This window comes from Panthera leo, chromosome B3 (assembly GCF_018350215.1).
Source record: "Panthera leo isolate Ple1 chromosome B3, P.leo_Ple1_pat1.1, whole genome shotgun sequence".
Lineage (NCBI taxonomy): Eukaryota > Metazoa > Chordata > Mammalia > Carnivora > Felidae > Panthera > Panthera leo.
In genome coordinates, this window is record NC_056684.1 from 30,722,560 (window position 1) to 30,749,719 (window position 27,160).

The 27,160-nt window shown below is 58.2% G+C and overlaps 1 protein-coding gene and 1 long non-coding RNA gene across 14 annotated transcripts in view; both read left to right on the forward strand.

The window, feature by feature from the left end:
* CSPG4 (chondroitin sulfate proteoglycan 4) overlaps nt 1-27,160 on the forward strand; it is a 40,137-nt gene that overhangs the window by 6,108 nt on the left and 6,869 nt on the right. For 12 of the 13 annotated variants that reach the window (XM_042941347.1, XM_042941350.1, XM_042941348.1 and 9 more), the window contains 5 exons: nt 17,771-17,934; nt 19,345-22,887; nt 24,240-24,722; nt 25,084-25,260; nt 26,921-27,119. In XM_042941347.1, the coding sequence (XP_042797281.1) occupies nt 17,771-17,934; nt 19,345-22,887; nt 24,240-24,722; nt 25,084-25,260; nt 26,921-27,119 (4,566 nt within the window). Of the gene's footprint in view, nt 1-6,845; nt 6,922-17,770; nt 17,935-19,344; nt 22,888-24,239; nt 24,723-25,083; nt 25,261-26,920; nt 27,120-27,160 lie in introns of those variants that run through there. The other variant, XM_042941357.1, reaches the window with a different exon arrangement.
* Nucleotides 667-3,214, forward strand: LOC122221766. Its single transcript, XR_006203427.1, has 2 exons — nt 667-792; nt 988-3,214. It is a non-coding gene; the product is annotated as an uncharacterized LOC122221766 (long non-coding RNA).

A 27,160-nucleotide genomic window follows, 5' to 3' on the forward strand; every position in this document is an offset into this window, starting at 1 on the left:
ATACCCAGTGGGGCTGCCCAATGCTGTCTGGGCTCCCTGAGCCCAGCAGGCTTTTGGTGACGGCACTGGTGCCCACAGGACACTCAGCGACAGCAAGAAGCCAGTACCCCAGCCTCAGCAGTCCAGCCCAGGAATGGTGAGAAATGGGGAGGGAGCCACCCTGCCCCACCCTCCATGGGGTCCCACATGTACCTCAGTCTCTCCCGCCTGCCGCTTCCCCTGGTTTCCTCCAACCACTCTGGGACCCTGCTCGGCCCCAGGTGCATTTGACTGTACGGCCTCTTCACCACCTTCCTCCTGCTCTCCTCTCTAGCTCCTGTCTCCTCTCCCCACTCTCCTAACTCAGAAGGCCTGGTTAGTGACAGGCTCAGCCTCCTAGAGCCCCTCAGATATCCTGCACCCCAGCAGGAGCTCGTCCCTCAGACAGCCCTGGGCAACCCCCACCACATTTCCCTGTCCCCACCATTGGTGCTTGACCCCAGCAGAGACTGAGTGGCAGTTCACCTTCTGAGAGGCACCAGGGTGCATGTCCTTTCTGTTAAATGCCAGAAGTCCGCCATCACAGCATTCTCCTTGAGGTAAGGCCATAAGAACTGTGGCCTCGGGGCCTATCAGTCATTACTACCCATGTATGAATCATACTAATGTATGTAGTGCTTCAGCCTACATCTTTCAGGAACATTCCCAAAAGCAACTTTGAACAGAAGGGCCTGAATCTCCCTTCCAGGGGCCCAGGCCACACCCTGCTCCCCATCACATAAGGAAGCCAGCTCTAATGGACAGCATCACGAGGTACCCAGAGGGGAAATGAGTCAGGGGAGGACCCCCCACTGGGGTGAGTCAGAGCTAGATCCCCAGGCTCCTTGCTTCTGTTCCCAGGGACCCCCTCCTTCAAAGTCTCGGGGTCTGGGTGATGGGCTGGGCCTCTGGAGAGGTGGGAAGGGGCAATCTAAGGTGACTGGAAAAGGGTGCTTATCCAACCTGCAGACTCCAGCCAAGAGATTCCAGCACCCCCATCTCCTTGGGCTTCAACCGAGAGCCATTCTCAAATACCTTCTCAGCAACAAAAACGTACAAGCATGGTGCTGGGCAATGAGGAGTACACAGAAATGGATAGGCTAAACTTGAACTCTTTTAGGAGACAGAAAAGCAAATTAAAACTCAAACAACAGATCCTATCATGTCTGCAAAGATCCAGATGAAGAGTATGGGGAAGAGAAATTGACAGGCAAGCTGGGGCAGGGCCAAGGGTGATCCTTGAGCCAAGGCTCGGAGGATGGGAAGGGGGTCAGTATTCTAGGCAGGAGCTCCGCCTGAGCTAAGGCACTGAGGTGGATATGAGCAGATCATGTTGAGATAGGAAGACCAGCAGCCTGGTTAGAAGGCATATTTTGAGCACAAGCCAGGAAGAGCCATTGGACTGGGGCACAGAATCCTTAAATGGCAGAATACGGCCCACAGCCTATGTTCTGTTGGCAACAGGGAACCGATGAAGATTTTAGAGCAGAAAAATGGCATGGCACCAGTGGGGTTTTATAATGTTAAGCCAATCCCTACCTTTAGGAAGAATTTGGAAGTGGGGAGGGGGCAGGAGGGCTGGTATCTTCTCCCCCACTCCCAGGCAGATTCCCCTTCAACAACCCATCTCTGTCACCATGCCTGCCTTACTTCCCTCCCCTGGTAGGATCAGGCCCCCTACCTGAGGAAGGCATCACTCCCATCCTTACTGGAAACCCCAAGCCCAAAGGCCCTCAAGGTCTCAGGTATCAGAGTGAGGTGCACTGGGATGTTTTCCCTACATTCATCAACATTCCAGAGCACCTAGGCCATGAGGCCTGGGAATCAAGCCCCATTGGAGACCATCTGGGCCAAACTTCCAATGGTACAGACTGGGAAACTCAGACCCCTGAAAGAGAGCAAAGTGTTCTAGGTCCCACAGAGGATCCTGGCAGCCCAGGAAGAGCCCCCATCCCTGCTCTGAGGGAGCTCCCCACCTGCGTGGGACCTTAGGCTAGAGCCATGCGGACACGGTGCGGATGATAAGTGTGGTGTCCAGCTCCTTCTGAGCCCTATGGGAGGCCTTCAGCAGAGGGACAAGCAGTGCAGGAGATTGGGTTTGAGCTGATGTGGAGATGGCGTTCCAGTCAGGGGAACAGCATGAGTAAAATTGAGAGGTCAGAGTGAACACAGAGCCCGCGGGGCCAGTGGCCCCCATAACTCTTACCTGGCTGGCACAGCTGACTTTGAAAGACAGAGGGTGAAAGACAGAAGGTTGAAGTTGGACTGGGTGGGGCAGGAGTTCCTGGTAAGGAGGGTTCTGCATTCCCCGCGTGAGGACTCTGAACTGATGGGGGCAGCTTAGAGAACAGGGCCATGGAGGCATCAAGTGCAAGGAATTGAATCAGGGTAGATTCTTCTGCCTCTAGGGATCCTCTGGGGTACTAATGGTACTGGAGACAGCCTCTGAGGCACACGAGCGTGTGTGTGTGTGTGTGTGTGTGTGTGTGTGTGTGTGCGCAGGTGAGCTTACTGCCTCTGGGGCCTCTGGGGCAGGGCAGAGGCCAGGCCCTTGGCCCGGGCCACCCAGACTCTGGAAAAGCTGTTCAAGAACCAAGTATAACTGAGCCACCCCTCACCCAACGTTCGCCTGCCCTCCAGGGCAGGACAAGAAGGGTCTTTCAGTGCTGCCTGCCCCGGGGGCTGTGGAGGGGGCTGCCAGGTGGGCCAGGCGGCTGGCAGTGACTGCAGGAGGGGAGCAGGCTGTGCGTGGAGCTTTCAAAGGAAGCGTATAGGCTGCTTCTGGGAACTGGGCGAGCTGCCCAGGAGGGGGCAGGCAGGGGAGGGGGAGTTGGAAATAGCCCTGACGTACACACTCACTGGCGCACACAAATGTGGGTGTGCACGTGAGTATGCACAACTACGTCCACAGCCAGCTCACTCACAGACCTGGGCTGGGCGGTGCCCGGGATGAGGAGGCGAGGACAGGAGCGGGGCAGGGGGTGCCGTGCTGTGCTGTGGCTCCTACTCAATGCCAGGAACGAATGAACAAGGAGCCTTCCTCCAGGACTCGAGCCTGCTCCCCTGCTGGTCCCTCTGCTCCTTCACAGCCTCTCCCCAACTCCTGACCCCACCCCGCTCCCCTCTTGCCTCCACTGTACTCCCTGCCCCAGCATATGTCCAGTTTCAAAAGTACTACATTATCATTATTACTCAACGTACGTGAGTGATTTTGGAATGAACCGGGTTTGTGTGAACAACTTTGTACTTGGATTCTCCCCAGGGTAGGGGCTCCTAGCTCTCTCGGCTTCTCAGAAGGGCGCATCATTCCCAACAAGGGAGAGGGTGGAGCCATCTTACAATTGGGCCCCTACCTCCAGAGACATCCCATGGGGGACACTAACCATGTTGGGCCACAGCCTCACAGCAGCGCTGCAAGTCAAGAAACATTTTATGTTTATGAAACATTCCCTATTTTATAGATGAGGAAACTGAGGCTCACAGAAATGCAGGGCCCAGCCTTAGGCAACTCTCTGGGCACACAGGCCACAGTCTTACCACTCAACAACAGCCCAGATCAGGCCAGGAAGGTAGTCACCCTGCAGTGGGCCCAGGCACCGCCCCCCCCCCCCCCAGTAGGGAAGAGAGTCAGGTCTTCAAGGGAGAAACAGCTCCTGTGTCCCTATACCCCACCTCTCTGGACCCTCACTACTTTGTCACAGCATAAGCAGATCCTCTTCGGGAAAGTCCCCTACCCCCCTTGAGGGTTGCGGTGGCAAATGAAGCCATGATCGCCTCAGATGTAGGGCAGCAGCACTGAGGGCTGCCATCAAGGTGGCCTGGTGGCATGGCTCCCCGAGCTCTGAACAGTGCCTGTCCTGTTGACCATTCCTTCCTCCCGCCGAGCTCCTGCCCAGACCCAGCCATTCCCAGCCTGTGGTGGAGCCAGCTCTGGTGGCTCCAATGTGCTTGAGCCAGGCCTCCGGCCACGGCTCGTGCTAATCCATTTCAGTGTGTGTCTTCCTCACGGCTTAATAGTCATGGTGGGTCAGTGAGCTGCCTCCCCTCCCAGACCTTACTACAGGGGTTCCCCACCCAGATGAGTCCCCCCTGGTTCGTAAGGAAACTGGGGCCCAGGGAGGGGAGACTACTTTCTCAGAATCACATACCAAGTCTTAGCAGGGTGGGGGCTAGCCTCCCTGCCCTCTGTCCTTGTATCCTGGTTTGGGTGGTAGCCTTGCCACAGGACCAGCAGCTTCCTGCAGGCAGACCAGGGGTATCCACTGCCTTGCTCCACACAGGACTGAGCCCACAGAAGGGCATATTGATCACTGAGTCAACCAGGGGTTTTCAGACTATGCCCAAGGTGTTCCAGGCTTTACATTCAGAGGTGGCTAAGCCCGGGAATGTGGGAAGCCGGCCCCACCCCAATTCACGCATAGCAGCTCCATGAGCATGTTTACAGATTTGGCTTTTGTGTAGGATGTGGTTTTGGCAGTGTTCTGTGGCTTTTTAAAAAAATGGAAAAAAAAGACTTGAAAACCAAGGAATTGCTTTGAGTTGAAACATACTGAGAGCAGGGGAGACTCAGGTCAGATACAAGGAAGAACTTCTTGGCTTTCAAAGAATCCATATCAAAACGGATACCAAGGGCCCCTGGAAGATGTCCTTTCCCAGATGGAACAGGTCTGGGGGCCTGAAGGCAGGGAGCAGAACACAATCCCAGCTTTCTCCCAGCCAGGATGGGGACTGGCCTCTGCTGCCCCAACATCCCATTCCTGCTGTTCAACAAACAGCAGAGTGGCTGATGAACTCGGCCATCAGGTAATAATCCATAATCCCTGGCACTCCTCCACCTTTGTTCAAGCTGTTCCCTGGAACTGGTCTTCTCTGTTTCTCCTCATCCTTCAAGGTCTAGCTCCAGCACCTCCACCTCTGTGGACCTTTTCCAACCATTGATTGCTGAGGGCCACAGCCTGGTGGTCTCCTTCCTGGGGCCCTGCCCTCCTTCACTATGGGGTTACAGGCCTTTCTGCCCCCTAGTCCGTGACTTCCATCAGTACGATGCCCAATAGGTACATGTACATGCATGCGTGCATACACACACACACCATACAGTGGTGCTCAGCAGCCAGGCTCAAGGCCTAGCAAGGAGAGTATCCAAGCCTGTAGCCAGCGGTCCTGGGGGAAACCTCCAGCTCAGGATTCATACCCCCCAACTCCAGGGCCGAAGCAGGGCCTCTGGCCTGAGCCAGCCTGCTCTCTGGGGAGATGGTGGGGGCTGGAGAAAGGAGACCAACTTCCTTTCCCACCTAAGAGCAACCCTCCCCCACCCACATTTCAGGAGGGGCCAGCTATAAATATCAGTGGGCCCAGGATGCTGATTCCCACGACTCCAACCCCTCCCTGCCCCTTCCCTGTGCACAGCAGCTGGGGCCAGCCCAGCTCTCCTGCAGTTGGAGGCTGGCCAGGCCGGCCTCAGGCCCAGACACACACACATACACACACACACACACACACACACACACACACACACACTTCCCACCATGGTCAGGGAAGGAACAAATCACCCTTTTTGGGTGCCTTGGAGCAGCTAAGAGTGTGCCTTCTCCCGCCCTTCAGTCCTGACTCACTCCACCTCTCCCTCCTCGGAGTCCTCAGCTCCAGGAACCTCTACAGGGCTGGGGGAGGCAGGAGAACAGGCACACAGTGGTAAGGAACACGGTATTAGAGAGCCGAGGATCAAATTCCAGCCCTACCACTTGATGCATGACCTCAGGAAGTGATCTGACCTTTCTGAGCTTCAGTCTTCTCTGTAAAATGGGGATAAATGATTCCTACCTCCTACGTGTGTTGAGGACTCAAGCCCTTTGCCAGAGTAAATGCTTAGTAGGTACCCGCTCCTGAGGCTGCATTTTCTGTTATTACCATTTTCTTCTGGAGTAGGGGCAGCCTAGCAATAAGGGGATTCTTTGAGAAAGGTTCCAGAGTAGGGGATTGGATGAGGCAGCCCTGTGAACAAGTCTGTGTGGGACTCAGTGACATGGAAAAGGGGAGGTGGGTTCTCAAGGGAGCTCTCAGCCAGCTGCTGTCTGCCCAGAACCCTTCAGAAAGGGGGAGAGGGTCCTGCATCCGGCCAACTCCCTGGACAGAGGCCCAAACACCTCTCCCACTGCGAGGAGCAGCAGGAAAGCCCTTCCCAGCCCCATCCCAAAGACTAACAGCCCCTCAGATGGATCATTGACCCTGGGTGCAACACAATCAGTATGTGTTGAAAGAATGAGCAAATGACACTCAGACTCTGAGAGCAGATGGGTGGGAATGAATGAGCAGGCACCGGGAACTTTTGTAGGATGGGGAGCCTAGACACCCATCTTTTTCCTGCTCCCTGCCCACGCCTGGGGCCCCTCTGGAGGTCAGGGTGGAAGGCAGGGCCTGGTGACGTGAAATGGCTTCCACAGCTCCCATGGGGCTGTTGCACTGCTCCTTAAGCACAGTCACTGCATCATGAGGAACAGAATCCAGACTGAGGGAGTGAGGGACCCTCTCTGCCTTGAGCTGCTTGGACCCATTGGGGGTGTTGGTGATGCCCAAGTCCATGTATGTGTGAGACCAGAGCTGGCGGAGGTGAGAGGAAGTGAGTCTCGGAAACTGGCTGCAGAGAGTGCCAGCTGTAGGTACACTCTAGATAAGAGGCTGGGCAGGGGCTGGGCACTCAGGTTAAGATCCCGGTATGTGGGCATCCTCTGCCTTCACCCCCATAGCCTCTTCTCAAAAGACCACTGGGCACAGCTCAGCCAGCTCCCCGGATGTTCTAATAGAATCCAGGCACCCGCCCCCGGCTGAGGCTCCATCTTTCAGCATCTGGCGCCTGTGTGTTTCCGGCCATCCATCTGAAGCCCAGCTGAGCTCCACCAGAGTCAGGTACTCAGATGGGGGCCTGTCCCTCCAACTGTTGACAGCCTTGAGGCAGGAGAGATGTTGTAGGGACCGGAGCCAGCTGTGCAACCACAGTCCTTGGGATACCTAGCCCTGCTGTGTGGCTTTGGGCAGACTCTCCCTCTCTGGGCCTCTGGGTAGAATATTCTGTCCCCAAGGTCAGCTGTAAAGTTCTGAGCTCAAGCCTCTTGAGAATAGGACAGGGGGCTCTGCTTCTGTCCAGAGACAGCCAGCTGCTTGTCTGGGGCCATACAGCAAAGTGGGCTGGGCCTGGAAGGGGGGCGGAGAGGCGGCCCAGCCTGCCTGAGCTCCCCAGCACCTAGAAACCATTTTCCCAAGTTGGCATGAAGCGCCGGGGCTCTCCCGAGATGAGGGTAGCGGCCCTCCTCCACCCCCGGTTCCCATCTTCCACCCCCTTGCCCCAGCCCCACCCTACCAAAAATAAACCCAGACCACCCCATTTTGTACCAGCCGGACCCACCCAGCCCCTCCAGAGCCAGTTGAGTCACCGCTCCAAGCTGCTCCTTTTTTTAACTGTCTGAGTCACTGGTTGTGGCCATGGCTCCATGACACATGCCTCAGGCTACAGCCACGCCACAGCCTCCAACGGCACAACCAAGGGAGGGGTCCGAATAGAGGCTGGCGGCAGGTGTGAGCCCAGGCCGCAGCCTCTGCCAGTAACACCTCCAGGCCTGGGGGAATCCGCCCCCTAGCAAGCCAGGGCTCAGGCCTGTCCCCAATGGCCCTGGCACTACCTTGCCTCATCAGCCCAGGACCGTCTTTCAGGGAATCTTGGTGACAAAGCCCATCGGGGTCCACCATGCCCCCACAGCTTTTCTTAGCCTCCAACAGGTCTGGCCCTCCACCCTGAGACTGAGGGTCTCCAGGCCCTGGGCCCTGCAGTGGTGGGAGTGGGCAAGGCTTGGCCTCCTGGGGTGATGGGCACAGAGATGCTTAGTTCAGGCCGTTCCTTACTGGATCCAGCTCAGACCTTGACCACACTGCCCAGAGCACCATGAAGACTTTCTGTGGCACAGAGGCTTCCACTTGAAGTCTCTTCTGGCTTCTCTATCCCCTTCTCCACATGGTGTCAGCCAAGCTACAGGCCTCTCTTCCCCCACCCCTCTGTCTCTTCCCCGTGTCTGTCTCTCGGTCTCTGACCCTGCTCTGTTCCCTTTCCTTCACCCATCCCCGTCCCCGTGGCAACCCAGAGCACTGCCTCTGCATCCGGCAACCCCCAACAGGTCCTTCCTTGTCTTCCCAGCAGACACAACACACCCTCACCTCCACGCATTCCCACAAGGGGCTCTGGGCCCCAGGGACCAATCCTGAGAGAAATTTTCCATCCCCTCACCCAAGTCCCCTCCTTCCCCCACCCCAAAGCACAGGCTACATCCTGTCATCCTGTCATCCTGTCATCCTGTCATAGGGGATGTCAGGATCCCACGGGCACTTCCTCAGAGGCTGAGAAAGGGGGGCAGGGGGCCTGGGAATGGCCCCACCCCCAGCCCCTGCCTGAGCGGGAGCCTGCACAACCTCAGCCCCAGCCATCTCCTGTCTGTGGCTATGGCCTCCAGCTATAAATAGGGGCTCTGATGCTATTTTCTTTAAAAACAAGCACCAGACTCTGTCACCACAGGCCCAGAAAAGCACTCCCTGGCTGGGGCAGTCCCCGACCTCGCCCCAGCCATTGTGTCCAGCCCCCTGCCTGGGCACTGGAGTCCTGGAGGGAGAGGAGGACTGAAGAGAAGCCGGGAGGTGAGACACAGTGGGGGAGAGAGCTGGGGCCAGCTTGCAGACGGAGCCCCTGCGGCTGGCTCAACCAGAGAGAACACAGCTGCCCCTCTCCCCACGTTGGACCCCTCCCCCTGCTTCCCATCTCCCTTCACCAAGCAGAGCCAGTCTTGTTCCGGAGACACAGGGTGTTAGCAGAGAGGCCACAGTGCACAACTCCCCAAGCCACAGCTGAGCGTCTTTGCAGAGAAGGAACTTTGGGCTGTGGGGAAGGGTGGGGGAAGACTTCCTGTCCTGTCCGAAGGAACAGGAGGGCATTCCACAGGCAGAGAGGGAAGAAGAGCTGGCCAGGCAGGAGGCCCAGCCTGAGCAAAGGCTGGGAGTGGGGACCTGTCAGTCGTGGATGGAAAACAGCCCAAGGTCTAGTGAGGCTGGCATGTGGGATGTTCAAGGGAGGTGACCAGGAAAACCTGGCAGGGCTGGGGCAGGGTCACCCAGCACTTTCAGTGCCATACTAGGGTGGGGGCTTGATCGTGGGGCAATGAGGAGCCATTGAAGGCTTCCAGACAAGGGTAGATGACAGAGTGACTTTCAGTTTGGGTTAACTGTGGCTGCTATTAGCAAAACAAGGCAGGAACTTCATTGAGCCAGACAAAGGATGGTGACCATCTGCCTTGTGGGATGGCACAGAAGAGCAAGAGGAGGAGATGAATTTGAAAGGGAATTTGGGGGCAAGATGGTTGGAACATGGGGAAGGAGGAGGGAGAATGTCCAAAACGACTTTCAGATTTCCACCCAGCAGTGGGTGGGTGGTGAGGCCTTCTCTGGAAGGCAGGCAGGTTTGGGAACAGATGACACTGAGTCGGGCTGGAGCTGGGTGGGCTTGGGTGTGTCTGGTACAGATGTCTCTGGGGCATTGGCAGGTGGGCCCAGAGCCCCGGAGAGTTGGGCTTGTGGCCTCTTAGGCCAGAAGTGGCTGCACTATACCTGCTGTAGTGACCACACCTCTCTATCAGCCACTAACGGCTGAGCTGGGCTGGGCAAGCCAGGTTTGTGTCAGGCTCCCCATCCAGGCTGCACAGATGGGAAGACTGAAGCCAAAGAGAGCATGGCTGCATGTGGCTAGGAGGTGTTGGGGGGGGGGGGGGGGGGGGGTGTGGATGGAGGTAGTCCCTGTCCCAAGCCCCTGCTTCCTCTGGTCTCCTGGACATGGGACTTCCACCTGTGGGATTATCCCCTTCGGACAGGGGAACTGAGGCAGAGGGAGCGGTGGCTTCTCCAGGACACACAGACTCTTGAGCACAAGCTGGGCCAAATTGGTCCAGGCCTGTGTCCAGACCAACAGTCATTGCTTCCGCTAACCCCCCTTCCCAGCTCACACACTCACTGTCTCCAAGCCCAGTCTGCCAGGCTCGGGGAAGCCCCGAGGCACCTCCCCAAGGGCCCTACCCCTAACGGTTTCTCATCCCAGAGCTGAAAGGGAGCTCAGAGATGAGCAACAGGCTGCCACATGCTTTCTGACTCTGGATTCAGCCCAAGAGAGGGGGTGGCCCCACAGCCCCCCTGGGCCAGGCTTCTTGCCCACGCCCTTGCCTCTCCACCCTCTTCCCTGACCTCTAAGACCCCAGTGGGCATGGCTGACACTTATCACTGGCTTTTGGAACATGCCATCCTTAGCCAGCCCTGGAGAAGAGCCCTCCCTGATCCAGCCAGCCCCAGAACCGGACCCGCGTCCAGCCACACCAGGAGAGGCCGGCTGCCAAGCCAACCATGGAAAGCAAAGGCTCTCCCCTCCCTTCTTCGCTCTCCCCAACCCCAGGAGACCCTGAAAACAGGAAGGGAAAAAGTGTGTCTTCCCCAGGCAAGGGGCCAGCTCTCACACCCTCATCCCGCTGCCCCGCTTCCGATTCACACGCAACAATAACCCCCCCGCCACTGCTTCTGTGTGCACATGCCCCTCCCTGATACCACAACACCCAGCTCCAGAGCCCCGAGCACAGGGGCTCAAATCCAGCTCTGCCACTGCTCCTCCTGACGCCTTAGCACAGGTGGTGCCCTCTTTGAGCCTCAGTTTCCTCACCGGTTAAATGGGAGCTACCTCACGGGACCCTGTTGGGGGAAGGGGCTGTTGAGCAGGCCCAATGCCAGGTGAGGAGGGTCCCTTGCTCTGTTTCTTCCCTGCGAGACCCCCTACCTCAGCCTGGGCCCTCTAAGAGGAGGGCCCCCCCATCCCCCCCAGGGCCAGGAAAGCTGGGGAAAGGAGATATGGAAGAGGGCCTGGAAATCCAGCCGTCTCCCTGCACAAGGAGGAAAATTATAAGGCAAGGAAAAGCCTCTCAGAATTGCTCCATACCACAGCAGCCCCACCCCCTGTGCCTCAGGCTAGGGGAACGACCGGGCTTCCTACAAAGACGCAATTGAGGCCCTGCTTCCTCCCCACCCCGGCCCTCCAGCCTGGGTGGACTCTGAGCTGCTTCTTCCAGCAAACCTCTCATTTTCCCTCCCGCTTCCTCTGTGCCACACATGGCCCCAGGGTTGGGACATGTGGCTGGGAGCCCAGGGTACCAGCCCTGCCCCTGTCAGTGTCTATGGACCAAGTTTAGCATCTCCTAATCCACCAGTTCAGGGATACTCACCTTCTAGAAGAGGTCCCTAAATTGGAAATGTTTATATATATACATATATATATAGGAATATATATATATATATATAAATATACATATATAGATATATATACATATATGTGTGTGTGTGTGTATATATATATATATATATATATATGAATATATATATATATATACCCCTTGGCTTGGGTGGCTTCTAAGCTCTTGGTTAGAGGACGAGCCACTGAAGCCAGTGACCAGGGTCAGGATTCAGCCAATAGCTGAGAAAACTGTTGCCCTGCCCTGGCCTCCTTGACCTTGCAAACAAACAGAAGGTCAATTGCCCTGACAGTGAGTCCTGTGGTTCAAGAGTTCTTGGAATGTAGAGGAACAGGCCCACATTGACCCCGGCAGAGGTTTCCATAGGGTTGAGATGAGGAGGCCATTTGCCGTGAACACATAGAGCCTGGCGTCCCGCATTCTACTGGGAAGCTACTATCTGCCAAGAGGAACAGCTACTTGTCTAAGTTCCGTGTGACTTTGAACTAAACTACTGTTGTTCCTATGGGCGTGGCTTGTGGGGTAAGAGAGGAGCAGGTGGTCAACAGGCCTCTGAGGTGGCCTTGGGTTATGGACTCTCAGGCTGGAAGCAGGGAGGCAGGAGAGCCAGAGCAGTGAGTGCTATGAGTCCGCAGGTGTGTGTGCATCTCCCAGGCAGCTAGCCCTGGCAGGTAGTAAGCATCTGGGCTTGGCTCTTGTGATCCCATTGTCACCACCATGAGCAGGTTATGTTGTCCCTTTGATCCGACCTGAAGTCTTTCCCTGTAACCTTCCCCCTGGTTACTCGCAGAGGTAATAAGCTTGGTGATAGCTCGGTTGAAAGGACTGAGCCTTGGGATGTGCTGAGGTGGGGGCTGACACCGAGTAGGCACAGGGTCAGGCATGCTCAGGAAAGGTCATGTCCAGTATCTAGAGCCAGACGGGACCCATCGCACCACATCCTCACCTGCCCCACACTCCCTTCCACACACTGTGATACGTGGCACTGACCTGCACTCAGTCACATTCGTGGCTATGTGCCACCCACTGTGACCATGCACAGGTCTTGGATGCTCTAGGGGACTGAGTATCAGCACACGGCATTGCTTTCCCAGCTCTGAAATGGAAGGGGGCAGTGCAGGGATCTTCAGCGCCACTGGCCCCGGGGTCTGTAGCTCTGGTTCTAAATAAGTCTCCATCCTTCCTAGCCTCCTTGGAAGTGCCCTGGCTTGGGGACAGAAAGCTGGTAAAGAAAAAGCACATCCCTTGGAGGCACAAGGGGAGGGGATCTGGCCTGAGTTCTGCGGGACCTGGGTGACCTCAGGGTGGGCCCAGCTGCTGGGGCAGGGCACCTGGCCCATCTTTACTCTCACACAGGGCCACCCACATTACACCCATAGGGGAGACAGAGAGCCCTTCATCCCTGCCTTGGCCCTCCTAGGGCACTCCCCCACAGCCCCCCTCTGACTTCTCAGAAGGACTCTCCCAGCCTCACCCCTGTCTGCCTAGGATGTGGATCTGGAACAGGATCTGCATACCTGGTGCCAAACCCCAAGGAGCTACGGTGAAGAAGTCTGGTTTCGCCGGACAGCAGGACCCCTCCCCCTCCCCAGTTGGCTGGCAGTGCCCCTGCCTCACTCTCCTCACTCCTATCCACAGCCTCAGGCTTGCTCCGACATCCAGCCTTCTGTGTCTCTCTTGGTTTCTCCTCCTTCATCTCCTTCTTTAAGCCTGCCTGGACCCCTGAGTTCAGTTTTTGTGGAGAAGGTTTTAAAATCTTTCTCATGCCTTCTGTCTCCCCCAGATTGGTTCTTCTTTTCCATGGCTGCATTGCTGTATTTGAGAATGAATGAATGAATGAATGAATGAATGAATATGGACCCCCCCCCTTCTCTCCCCAACCATCTCTCACCTATTGCTCCATCTCAGTACCACTGGGTACACCTCCCCAACATACACACGTCCAGCTCTCCCACTGCCCCCCTTTGCCCCCGGGCCCTGGGCATGCCCCACTGGCCATCCTGCCCAGCAGCTCTGACTCCCAAACTTCCTCCCTTATAAAGTCAGGCGGCAGCAGACATCAGGAATGCTGCTGAGGCTGCCCATGACGCATGCTGGCTGTAGGGCCGCCTGGCTGCCCCCAGGCGACCAGGAATGTGTTGGGAGCAGGGCACACAGGGACTGCTTGCCTGAGAGTGGTGTGGGGTGGGGGGGTGCCTGCATGGGCGGGGCTCAGACAGGTGTCTGGGCCAAGAACTGACAGCTTTCTGCTTCTCTGTCAAACTGCTTCTCTGGAGCCTCCGTTTGTCTGTCAGGAAAGAGAAAGCCAAGCACCCTACTGCATGCTAAAGCTGCAGAGAACTTTGACATTGTGGAAGCCATCACTCAAGGATTGGGGGGTGGGGGGCAGGGCTGGGGAGGCAAGAGGCCCCAGGCCTCACTCTCTAAACTGTCTTGGGGCAAGGGTGGTGCTCCCAGTTACAGCCAGCACGAGGCAGGGGGAAAAAGAGCCAACGGCAAAGAAAGACAGGGAGAGGCAGAGACAGGCAGCAAGGTGGCTAAGTGGCCAAGACTGAGACGGAGGAGATTAGGGAGAGAAAAAGGGAGAGACAGTCTGGCTAGCCCCAGGGGTCTTGAAGACTCAAAAGGATCAAGGTCTGCAGCAACCCCCACCCCCAGTGCCTGGAAAAGGGGCCCCCGCTTGAGACCCTGCCCCTGGCCAGCCTGGGAGAGCACCGTGGGAGCCTCCTAGGCAGAGATACTCCCCACATGGTGACCCTTTGTCCTAAGGGCCCGCTGACAGATGAGAGTAGAGTATCATGAGGGAAGTAAGCCTCATGCTTAGGGTCCCCAGAGGCAGGACTCAGGTCCCCATTCATAAACACGCTAGGAGTGCCCCCAGGGAGACAGGAGATGCCGGCACAACCTGAGCCCTGGCAGAGGGTGGCTTGCTGGGGGACGTTGGCCCAAGCTTCACCTCCCTGTCTGAGAAGGGGCTTGGGGGGAAAGACAGGCTCTTTCTGTGCCCCCAACCCTCGTCTCAGGAAGAGGGATGGAGCCACTCTGCCTTGGCCCAGACAGAAGCGCCCTGTCCGTGGGCAGGAAGGGTGGGAAGCTGTGGGATGTTCCACCTTCAGCAAACCTCTGGGAGGGATGGACGGGCGCCGGGCAGGGGGGCGGGAACCCTCCAGGAGCACACGGCCCCTTTCATGGAGCCAGGCCCAGCCAAGTCACGGCGGGCGGCGCCGAGGGGCAGGACGGGCCTGGGCACAATCACTGCTCTGTCCTGGCAGCTCCCAGCCCACACGCGCACACATGCACAAACACACAGCCTTATGCAAACCCAAAACACACCCCCAGCCACCCACACACTGGAACACACACGAAAATAGACCTCTATGTAGTCCTGGACACCCACCTACCTACCGTCTTTCAGGTAGAGAAACCCAGACATGCGGCATTCTTTCTGCCCCTCCCACTTACCCTCCCCTTGGGGCACCCTCCCCCCCCCCACACCGACCCATGCTAAAGTCTTGGCACCACCCAGGCAGCCCACACCATTAACCCTCTGCCTACCCATATCTGAGAGCAGACTCCCAGACCAGAAAGGGAACTTCGGGACTAATCCCCACGACAGGAGGAGGGACTGGGAAGGAGTGCCCATTTTACAAAATGGTGACATTGAGGTAGACTGAGCCCCTTCTCCTGGCCCCAGGGGAAGCCCACACAGCTGATACAAGCCTGCACTGGTGTTTGATGAATCATGGGTCTTCTTGACCCAGGAGAGTCAAGGCCAAGTCTCCAAGCAGCACTGATACCTTCTCTCCTCCCCCAACTGCCCTGAGGCCGCAGTCAGGCCGAATAGGCTGGCCCTTGCTACTTTTCCCTCTACTCCTCTGTCTTCAACTGTCCCAGAGCCTGTATATCCCTGCTGCCAGTCTCTCCCTTGGCCTTGCTGCCCATTGAAACCACCCATTCCTCTCCCTCTCTCCTGCTCTACACCACCTTCACCTCCCCAAGGAAGCCCTCTGGGATTGACTCCTAAGTCACTTCTCTATCCTGCACTGTCTCTTCTTCATTCACAGCCCCCCTCCAACTGTCTCCCAGAACAGGGTTTCTGGGTTCTTGGAAATGCAGCCCATCAGAGACGATAAGGGGCAGCAGAAGGAGACCAGGAGGTGGGGGGAACGACACTGTCAGAGTTTCCAAAGCCCTGGCCAGCAAGACCTCAGAGGCCTCTGTTGGGGCGAGGGGGCTGCCTGGCCTGTGCACTTCCAGCAGCACAAGGCAGCTTGTGTGAGCGCTTCCCTGCCCAGCCCCACAGGAAACAGCAGGGCCCAGCCCCTCAATAGGCTCATTCAGACCCCAGCTCTCTGGAAAGTACCTCTACTTCCTGCCACCCTCCCACTCTGGCCTGAAAAACCAGGCCAAACAGGCTGCCGCACTCCCCTTCTGGGAGGGGGCTGGAGGCAGGTGGTTCAGTGGTTAGAGCCAGCCATCTACTTCACTTCCTGCCTGGTGTAGGCCCTGACCGTGACCGTGTCGCGCATCCACCCTTAATAAGAGGGAATGCGGATGGGTGTGTGAGCTCCCGCCCACTCAGGAGAGGGAGACGGACCCCTTCCCCTTGCATGGCAAACAGGTGAATGTTTAGCTTTCTGGGAGAGAGAACCCTGATTTGTAGCGTTTGCTTCTTTCCATTGTATAAATGTTCCCACCGGACAACGTCACCTGGCTTGCAAAAATCCTGAAAATTTAAGTCAGCTCTTGCCAGCTGCTATGAGCTCCAGGCTGCCAGAGTGACGGATCCATCCTGCGGGGGCCACTTGCCCCCGACCTTCCTTTCGACTGCCCTCAGTTTAGTGAGCTGCATTTTGGTCTCAAGAATCAAGGAACGCCCTTGCAGATACGGCGCCCCTGCAGGTGCCTGCCCCCTGTCTGTTCTCTGGTCTGCCCCTCACTGGCACCAAGCTCTGCTGGGTCTGCTGGGTTTGGTGGTTCTCATCTGATACCTTTAGCCCCTCAGATGAGGTTCTGGCATTGCCAGCAAGTTCTGGCAAGAGGAGTGAACTCAAGGGGTTTCGACTCAGCCTAAGAGGAAGAGCATTATCGTTCTTGAACATCTGTCTGGACTCCTCCAGTGGCCGATGCCACATCCTCAGGCCCATGTCAGCTGGCTCAGGCTGGCCAGGGGCACGTGTGTGGGCTGGTGCCAGATCGTCCCTATCAAGGCCATCAGCCTTTACTCACTCACACGGGGTTTAAGAGAAGCCCAACAGAGATGAGTCACCTTTTTAACCCATTCCCGTCTCCCCTCCCTTCCCTAGCCCTGGACATCTGGGGACAGAGTCAAAGTTATATTTGGCCCTAATCTCTGCAAAAGGAATAAACCAGAAATTGTTGCAGCTGGTTGGAGGTCAAGGGAGGCTAATTTGGAGAAGCTGTTTGGAGGAGGCGGCAGCTTAAAAAGAGGAGGTATCCCGGTGCGGGACAAAAGGGGCCCTGCACAGTGACCACTGACCTTGGGAAACCCCAGATATGGCCTGCGTAGGCCATGTGGACCTGAGAGGCCCTCTGGCCCACTCTCCAAACCTTCGGCCCCTCCCAGGCCTTGTCTTCAGACAGACCCAGGCTTGGAGAAGTCAGCTGTTGTTCCCCAGCCGTGGTGGAAACAATAGGGCCGGATCTGACCACTCACCAGGGACTATCAATAGCTCTTCAGCAGGAAGCAATATGGGGTGATGTAGGAAGTTCTGGCCCATTTGGGGTCCAGCAATGCACATGGTCTCCATCTGGCCTCAGAGCCTTTGCTCCTTGCTGGACTCAAGCTGATGAGCTGCCACCCCCACCCCCAAAGACAGCTGGGAGCACGGTCCAAGAGAGAAGCGGAGATGGTGGGTACCACCACCAGGCCCCAGCCGTGGCCCCAGCCCACCCACAGAGGTAGGTCACGGCGTGGACAGTGTTGCCCAAGAACCAAAGCGTGGGGCATGTCGTAGAAAGAATTTGAGCAGGGATCAGTTTGAGGTAGGAACGGTTCTCCTGGAACTCCATTTCTGGGGGCTGCGACCACCAGGCCAGGTGACGCAGTGAGGGATGGTTTCCCTTTAGGCCCAAGAGGGACTAGACCCAGAATGGAGAATCCTCTAGGGCCCAGGAGATAAGAGTCAGAGCTGGCAGAGGCCCCTGGCTCCAGGAACCTTTGAGGAGGAGACCTGAGTTGCTTGGAATGTTTGGGTCTGGCTTCCTGTGGAGCCAAGTCTGGGCTGGACACAGGTGAAGCGGTGCCTTCTGGCGCCAGGACCAGGCAGGTGACAAGGCAGTGCCACACAGGAGAACTGTGCGGCCTCACCAGCATGAAACCCCCTCCCTGCAGCCCAGCCCACCTGTGTTCTCTGCAGTACCTCTCCTCCTCCAGGCAAGAGTCTGAACTTTGACCCCAGCTCCCTCTCTCCCAGCCTCCTTCTTTGGTGAGAACCACCTGGAGGTGCCCATGGCCACAGCTTTGACCGACATAGACCTCCAGCTGCAGTTCTCCACGTCCCAGTCCGAAGCCTTGCTTCTCCTGGCAGCGGGCCAGTCTGACCACCTCCTGCTGCAACTCCACTCCGGACGCCTGCAGGTCAGTGACATCTCCCTGCTGGCCTCCTCCTCCAGCTTTGAATGGCCCCCAGCCAGTTGGGTGACCTGGTGTGAGTCACTTTCACCTTGGGGTCTCTAGGTCTCCACTGTGCAATGGCAGCTCCAAACGGGGGACTCCCACACAGATGGGCTGTGCCCTGCAGCCCTCCACCCACACTTCCCCCCACGACCCCCGACCGGGCTTGTGCTTTACCACACCACCCACCTGCATTCCAGCCCCCAAGTGGTCTCTCACTGCCAGGCCCCCGCTCATTCCACTCCCTCTGCCTGGGCCCTGCCTCACCCCAGCCCCGCCTTGAGTGTGGACATCGCTTCTTCCAGGAGGTGCTCACCTGGGCTGGGTACCCTCTCCTGGGCTCCCAGCAACCCCTGCAAATCCCTCTGCCCGAGCACCAGTCACCCTGCAGCTCCGTTGTCTGTCCACCATGGTAACAACCAGCCTACCAAAGCATCTCCATTTTTCCATTTCATCCTACAAGTCACCCCCAGCTTTATTAGCAAGGAGTCTTCTGGCTCTGTCTTGAGGCTCCCCCCAGCCGTGAAGAGTTTGAGAACCTGAGGCCTTAGTCCAGATTTGGGAAAGCCATCTGTTTCCACACCCCAGCGGGGAGAGGACTATGGGTGGTCATCCATCTGCTGCTGCCATTGCTTCTCACTGCCACAAGGTGTCACTGTTGAACAAAGGCCTGGTACAGCCTGGCACTGATGCTTTTCCCTTCTGCCGGGTACAGTGATGCCACAGCCCTGTGGAGGTGCTCCGTACTTGGACTCCCAAGGCCACAGTTCTTAGTTCTCTGCTCTTTCAGTTCCCACACTCTGCCACCACCCATTCTAGCATCTGGTTGTGGGAACACCACACCTGAGTCAGTTCTGGTGCCAAAGTCACAGAGACAGAACCATGTTCTTCTCTCCCCAAGGATCCCTCACCTCAGGTCAAGGAGCTTTTGTTTACTTAACCTTCAAAACAGAGAGCTTCTGATTGGGCCCCCATCTCTGAACAGTGACCCAGTGACCCCAAGGTGTCCAGGGGATTCCCACGTGCCCATTTTTCCACGGGTGAATCTTCTGGACGCCAGGGTGGTTTTTCTGATGGCTCTCACTCAGAGGAAAGTGGGAGAGAATTAAAAATAGAGGCTGAATCTCTAGGGAAGCATCTTGCTACGTGTCATTCCCTGATTCACATCAGGGGCCCCAGAGCCCATCCAGACCCAGCACAGAGATCACTTTGGTGAGCGTTTGGGGGATGAGTAAAGGGGTGGCAGGAAGGGGACGGGGTCGCATGAGAAGCTCTTGTCCCAGGCCCTCTCTGGGGACTCCAATGTGGCAGACCAACTGTGTGCTTACAGTAAAAGCGGATGGATCCCCACTGCATTCCTCCCTCTCTCCTCAGGTCAGACTCACCCTGGGCCAGGAGGAACTGAAGCTGCAGACCTCAGCTGGGACTCTGCTGAGCGACTCCGTCCTCCACACCGTGCAGCTGACTATTTCCGACAGCGACGCCCTGTTGTCAGTCGATGGGCTCCTGAATGCCTCAGCCCCAGTCCCGGGAGCTCCCCTAGAGGTCCCCTATGGGCTCTTCCTGGGGGGCACTGGAAGCCTTGGCCTGCCCTACGTGAGGGGAACCAGTCGGCCCCTGAGGGGCTGCCTCCATGCTGCCACCCTCAATGGCCGCGACCTCCTGCGACCACTAACGCCAGACGTGCCTGAGGGCTGTGCTGAAGAGTTTTTTGCCGATGACAGTGTGGCTCTGGGCTTCTCTGGGCCCCACTCACTGGCTGCCTTCCCTGCCTGGAGCACTCGGGATGAAGGCACCCTGGAGTTTACACTCACCACTCGGAGCCACCGGGCGCCCCTGGCCTTCCAGGCGGGGGGCCGGCACGGGGATTTCATCTATGTGGACATATTTGAGGGCCACCTGCGGGCTGTGGTCGAGAAGGGCCAGGGCACTGTATTGCTCCACAACAGCGTGCCTGTGGCCGACGGGCAACCCCATGAGGTCAGCGTCCACGTGGATGCTCACCAGCTGGAAATCTCCGTGGACCAGTACCCCACACGCACTTCCAACCGTGGGGTCCTCAGCTACCTGGACCCACGTGGCAGTCTCCTCCTTGGGGGGCTGGACACAGAGGCCTCTCGCCACCTCCAGGAACATCGCCTGGGCCTGGCGCCGGGGGCTGTCAATGTCTCCCTACTGGGCTGCATGGAGGACTTCAGCATCAATGGCCAGAGGCACGGGCTCCGGGAGGCCTTGCTGACCCGCAGCATGGCAGCCGGCTGCCGGCTGGAGGAAGACGAATACGAGGACGACACCTACGGCCCGTACGAAGCTTTCTCCACCCTGGCACCTGAGGCTTGGCCAGCCGTGGAGCTGCCCGAGCCCTGCGTGCCTGAAGCGGGGCTGCCTCCCGTCTTTGCCAACTTTACCCGACTGCTGACCATCAGCCCGCTGGTGGTGGCCGAGGGTGGCACAGCCTGGCTTGAGTGGCGGCACGTGCAGCCCACGCTGGACCTGAGCGAGGCCGAGCTGCGCAAATCCCAGGTGCTGTTCAGCGTGAGCCGCGGGGCACGCCACGGGGAGTTGGAGCTGGACATCCCCGGTGCCCAGGCACGGAAAATGTTCACCCTCCTGGACGTGGTGAACCGCAAGGCCCGCTTCGTCCATGATGGCTCTGAGGACACCTCCGACCAGCTGGTGCTGGAGGTGTCAGTGACTGCTCGGGGGCCCGTGCCCTCCTGCCTCCGGAGGGGCCAAACTTACATCCTGCCAGTCCAGATAAACCCTGTCAACGACCCACCCCGCGTCATCTTCCCACACGGCAGCCTCATGGTGATCCTGGAACACACACAGAAGCCGCTGGGGCCAGAGGTTTTCCAGGCCTACGACCCAGACTCTTCCTGCGAGGGCCTCACCTTCCAGCTCCTTGGCAGCCCCGCCGGCCTCCCCGTGGAGCGCCGAGACCAGCCTGGGGAGCCAGCCACCGAGTTCTCCTGCCGGGAGCTGGAGGCGGGCAGCCTAGTCTATGTCCACCGTGGTGGGCCCGCCCAGGACCTGATGTTCCGGGTCAGCGATGGGCTGCAGGCCAGCCCTCCCGCCACCCTGAAGGTGGTGGCCGTCCGGCCCACCATTCAGATCCGCCACAACACCGGGCTGCACCTGGCCCAGGGCTCCGCCGCACCTGTCTTGCCCGCCAACCTGTCGGTGGAGACCAACGCTGTGGGGCAGGATGTGAGCGTGCTGTTCCGAGTCACCGAGGCCCCGCGGTTCGGGGAGCTGCAGAAGCAGGGGGCAGGTGGGGCCGAGGGTGCTGAGTGGCGAGCCACGCAGGCATTCCACCAGCGGGACGTGGAGCAGGGCCGCGTGAGATACCTGAGCACCGACCCACAGCATCACACGGAAGACTCTGTGGAGAACCTGGCCCTGGAGGTACAGGTGGGGCAGGAGATCCTGAGCAATCTGTCCTTCCCAGTGACCATCCAGAGAGCCACAGTGTGGCTGCTGCGGCTGGAGCCACTGCACACTCAGAACACCCAGCAGGAGGCGCTCACCACAGCCCACCTGGAAGCCACCCTGGAGGAGGAGGAGGCAGGCCCAAGCCCCACCACCTTCCACTATGAGGTGGTTCAGGCCCCCAGGAAGGGTAATCTTCGGCTACAGGGCACACGGCTGTCAGATGGCCAGAGCTTCACCCAGAATGACCTGCAGGCCGGTCGGGTGACCTACGGGGCCACGGCACGTGCCTCGGAGGCAGTCGAGGACATCTTCCGTTTCCGTGTCATAGCTCCGCCACACTTCTCCCCACTCTATACCTTCCCCATCCACATTGGTGGTGACCCGGACGCCCCCGTCCTCACCAACATCCTCCTCTCGGTGCCCGAGGGTGGCGAGGGTATCCTCTCTGCTGACCACCTCTTCGTCAAGAGTCTCAACAGTGCCAGCTACCTCTATGAGGTCATGGAGCGGCCCCGCCATGGGAGGTTAGTTTGGAGGGGGGCACGGGACCAGGCTGCCACGGTGACATCCTTCACCAACGAGGACCTCCTGCAGGGCCGGCTGGTTTACCAGCATGACAACTCTGAGACCACAGAAGATGACATCCCATTTGTGGCTACCCGCCAGAGCGAGGGCAGTGGTGGCATGGCCTGGGAGGAGGTACGGGGCGTCTTCCGCGTGGCCATCCAGCCTGTAAACGACCACGCTCCCGTGCAGACCATCAGCCGCGTCTTCCACGTGGCCAGGGGTGGGCGGCGGCTGCTGACAACAGACGACGTGGCCTTCAGTGATGCTGACTCTGGCTTTGCCGACACTCAGCTGGTACTGACCCGCAAGGACCTTCTCTTCGGCAGTATTGTGGCTGTGGATGAGCCCACGCGGCCCATCTACCGCTTCACCCAGGAGGACCTCAGGAAGAGGCGAGTCCTGTTTGTGCACTCGGGGGCCGACCGCGGCTGGATTCAGCTGCAGGTGTCGGACGGGCAGCACCAGGCCACCGCGCTGCTCGAAGTGCAGGCCTCGGAGCCCTACCTCCATGTGGCCAATGGCTCCAGCCTCGTGGTCCCTCAGGGAGGCCAGGGCACCATTGACACAGCTGTGCTCCACCTGGACACCAACCTAGACATCCGCAGTGGGGATGAGGTCCGCTACCGCGTCACGGCTGGCCCGCACTGGGGGCAGCTGCTCCGGGCCGGCCAGCCAGCCACAGTCTTCTCCCAGCAGGACCTGCTGGACGGGGCCATTCTCTACAGCCACAACGGCAGCCTTAGCCCTCGAGACACCCTGGCCTTCTCTGTGGAGGCAGGGCCTGTGCACACAGATGCCACCCTGCAAGTGACCATTGCCCTAGAGGGGCCACTGGCCCCGCTGCATCTGGTCCGGCACAAGAAGATCTACGTCTTCCAGGGGGAGGCGGCTGAGATCAGAAAGGATCAGCTGGAGGTAAGGGACCGGGGGCCAGAGAAGGGGGGCCCTTCCATCCAGCCTTCATGCCCTGTGTGCTCGGATGTTTGGGGATGTGCCCATGGTGACTCCTGGGTCGGGTGTATGTCCACACCTTGGGTGTGCGGCTGTACTCGTGCATGTTGTATGCCTGAGAGTTTCTGGGAGAGTTTGTGTGTCTGCCTGTGAGTTGTGCGGGCCTCCACATGTCACGTGTACACGTGTACATGCTGTGGCTAACCATGCAGATTCCTGGCCCCCCAACCCATGGAATCTCTGAAGTGGAGCCTGAGAGTCTGTATTCTAATAGTAAGTTCCCTGAAGGGTTTTCATGGGTACAGACTTAGAGGACTGTAGGCCTTGGAGACAGACTCGTTTGACCTCCAGGCTCCTGAATCCTCAGCTCTTTTCCAAGACCCCAAACCAGGCCTGAGGATCTGGAGAGAGCTGCTCACCATCCAAGAACCTCACAGAGCAACCACAGGCCATCTAGCAGACCTGCCAACTTGCTGTGTGACCTCAAGCCAGTCCTTGCCCTCTCTGGTACACTGCCAATTTCAGATACACTGCCAATTTCTGAGCCCCTTGTGGTTCTGGCTGTCTGGGTTTTGGGGGTGACTTTGACTAAACATGTCTGGCATCAGAAAGGCTTTGCCATGAAGGAGGCAGCATCTGAGCCGGGCTTTGAAGAGTCTGGGGTTTTAATAGGGAATGAGGAGACAGTATTCCAGGCAGAGGGAACAGAATTCTAGAATACAGACAGTATTCCAGGAAAAGGCACAGAAACAGGAATGTGAATTTGGGAGAAGTGTGTCCTTTCGTTGCTGGACCATCAGGTGAGGGAGCACCCAGTGGCCATGGGGCTGGACCCGGGTCTTAAGCTCCGCGAGGCACGTAGTTTGTGGTGACTGTGCCTCTCTGAAGGATGGAGCGCCCTCTGGTGGTGAGTAGTGGTGATGGCAGGGGCAGGGACAGCCTCTGTGTATGTGTGTGCATGTGTGTTACGTGCATTACTTGTGAGATGTACCTATCTGTGTAGTGATATTGTATGTCTGTGTCACTGAATCTGGGCTGTGTGATTGTGCACATCGCTCAGGGAGTGTGGGTCTCGGGGGCTGTGTGATCACGTGACTGGGGGTGTGGGGTGGTGAAAGGTGCAGCCCCTCTAACCAGCTGCACCTCTGGGTGTCGTGTGTGTGAACCTGAGTGCGTGTCTGGGTAAGCAGTGGTGTCTGGGCCACTACCTGGGGGAATTAGGGAGACATGGAGACTGAGCCTGTTCTGGCCGCTTAGGGACCACAACAGCCTCCCTCTGTGACCCCTGATGGCTCCTCTGACCCTCTGTTAACCAGGCAGCCCAGGAGGCAGTGCCACCGGCGGACATCGTGTTCTCAGTGAAGACCCCGCCGCGCGCTGGCTACCTGGTGATGCTGTCCCACGGCGCCTCCGTGGCTGAGCCACCCAGCTTGGACCCAGTGCAGAGCTTCTCCCAGGAGGCAGTGGACGCGGGCAGGGTCCTATACCTGCACTCCCGCCCCGAGGCCTGGAGCGATGCCTTCTCCCTGGATGTGGCCTCAGGCGTGGGCGCTCCCCTTGAGGGTGTCCGTGTAGAACTGGAGGTGCTGCCTGCTGCCATCCCACTGGAGACACAGAACTTCAGCGTCCCCGAGGGCGGCAGCCGCACGCTGGCCCCTCCACTGCTCCGCGTCACGGGGCCTTACTTTCCCACACTGCCAGGCCTTGACTTGCAGGTGCTAGAGCCACCCCAGCATGGGGCCCTGCGGAGAGAGGAAGGTCCTCAAGAGGGGACCCTCGGCGCTTTCTCCTGGAAAGAGGTACAGCTATTAGGGAGGCCCTGGGGGTACATCCCCGCTCTGGGGGCAGAGTGGGGGAAGCCACAGCAACTCCCAGTCTGGGGTGTTCGCAGAGAGGAGGCAGGACGTTCACATTTATGGAGCACCTCTGCTTCAGATGACTTATGTCACTCCTTCGTCTCTGGGCATATAGAAACCACTGTCCCATTTCCTTCACTCTGGGAGAAATGGTTGTCCCCATTTCCACCTGCAGAAACTGGAGCTCTGCGGGAGTCAGCCTCCTCCCATACCCAAAGGCAGAGCATGAAGGGTGCTGGGCCTGAGACTCTCTCTGGTCTCAGGCCTGCTGGGGCCTGACCTTCAGCCTTGCGCCTGCCCGCAGGTGGAACAGCAGCTGATCCGCTATGTGCACGATGGGAGTGAGACGCTGACAGATAGCTTTGTCCTAGTGGCTAATGCCTCAGAGATGGACCGCCAGAGCCATCCGGTGGCCTTCACCATCACCATCCTGCCCGTCAATGACCAACCCCCCATCCTCACCACAAACACAGGCCTGAAGGTGAGAGCCGCCGGGGATCACCTCCTACCTCCCCTCCCAAAGAGAGAGGCCCAGCCCACAGCTTCCCCTCTCCAAGCCCGTTTCCTTTTCTAAAATGGGCACCATGCCACATGCCTCACTAGTTGGGAAGAGAGAAGGGCTATTGCACTGAAAATAGAACACAGGTATGAGAATTTTATTGAACACTTATAAGTGCAGTAGGCAGCCTTGTGAATGGCCTTGCTGTTCCCTGGATTCACTGTCAACAGGAGGCTCTTTCTATGGCTCAGGACCAGAACTCCTGAAGAAAGTCCTTTCAGGCCCTTAAGAGTAGACTCCAGGCGGAGAGTGGTTAGGGTCCCTACTTTGGCCCACACCAAGTGAAGGTCCCAGCTTGGCTTTTCAAGCCCCTGATCTTTACATCGTTGCAGAACAGTGGTGCCCTCATTCAGCAGAGGTCAAAGCTGAGGCCCAGCCAGGTCACAGAATTTCTCCTTGGTCATGGAAGTAGTTACTAGCGGAACAGAAAGGGTATGGCTTGACCAAGATCATATAAGATAGTGGATGGGCAGGGCCTTGATGCTGGCTTCTAGGCTCAACAAGAGTCATGGAAGGATTCACCTGACTTGGGCCGTCTGTGACATGAGGCACTGGACATCTTTGATGGCAGAGGATGTACCTGTGGGGAGTGGTCCAATGTGGGGAGAGGGCTGCTTTGGAACCACTGGCAGGTGGCACTGTGTGGCATCTTGGCCACCAGGTGGTGCTGTCCACCGTGTTTGTGCCAGGAGCCCAGTGCCAAAGCCCCGCCTCCAAACATCGTGGTCCCCCTTCAGAGATCTGCCTGGGGGGGGGGGGGGGGGGTTAGCCTGGGGCTGGAAGAAGGTGCCCCGGAATCCCAGAGGGCTCAGCTTTCCAGGTAGGGGAACCCCCTCCCCAACACTGCCCAAGTTGCTGACCCAGCTGGGGTTGTGTAACAGGATCCCAGAAATGGGATCCCAGAAATGGGATCCTGCCCTGCTGGCAGCCTGAGGGGGGCTCCCTTCCCTGAGCATGGGGAGGGGCTGCCCACAACCCCTCATTCACCTGGTTGGGGTTTGTGACTGCACTGGAAACACCTGAGCCCTCATCCCAGTGCTGCTTCGGTGGCATGGGACAGGACCCAACAGGAGAGGACATCAGCCTCTCCAGCCCTGTGCCTCCCAGGCCCTGCCTCACCTGCAAGGGGAGCCCACTTATAAGCAACCTGGGGTGGCAAAACTCACCATCCCATAGTGTGCCCAGCCCATGCCCAGACTCACTATGGAGGGTCTAAAGGGAGACCTCTGCCCTGCCAGTGAGAACCAGATAAAGCAGTGCAGTCAGTCAGGGTTGGGGGTCTCTGAAGGGAGAACCTGGTGAGGGTAAGAGGTGGGGCTTCCTGAGGGAGGGGGACATGAGCTGGCCTTGAAGGACAAGGCAATATTAGGGCAGACAGAGAGAAGGGAGCCTGTGCCCTGGGATGAGAGGGGAAGGTGAATGGGGTGGAGGGCCCTTTGTGAGGGGGGGGCCCAGAATGGCACGGGCCTCCATGACAGCTGAGGGCCTGAGCCACAGTGCGATGATGACGGCCTCAGGGCCAGGGAGGAACAAGGTGGGAGAGCTTGGTGGGGATAGAACCTTCACAGGCGTGTGTCCCCAGATGTGGGAGGGGGCCACTGTGCCCTTCCCTCCGGAGGCCCTCAGGGCCACAGACAGCGACTCAGGACCGGAGGACCTGGTCTACACCATCGAGCAGCCCAGCAATGGGCAGGTAGTGCTGCGGGCGGCACCGGGCACCGAGGTCCACAGCTTCACACAGGCCCAGCTAGATGGAGGGCTGGTGCTGTTCTCACATAGAGGTGAGTACTGAGAGGTGGGACGCCCCGAGAATGGGGAGCCA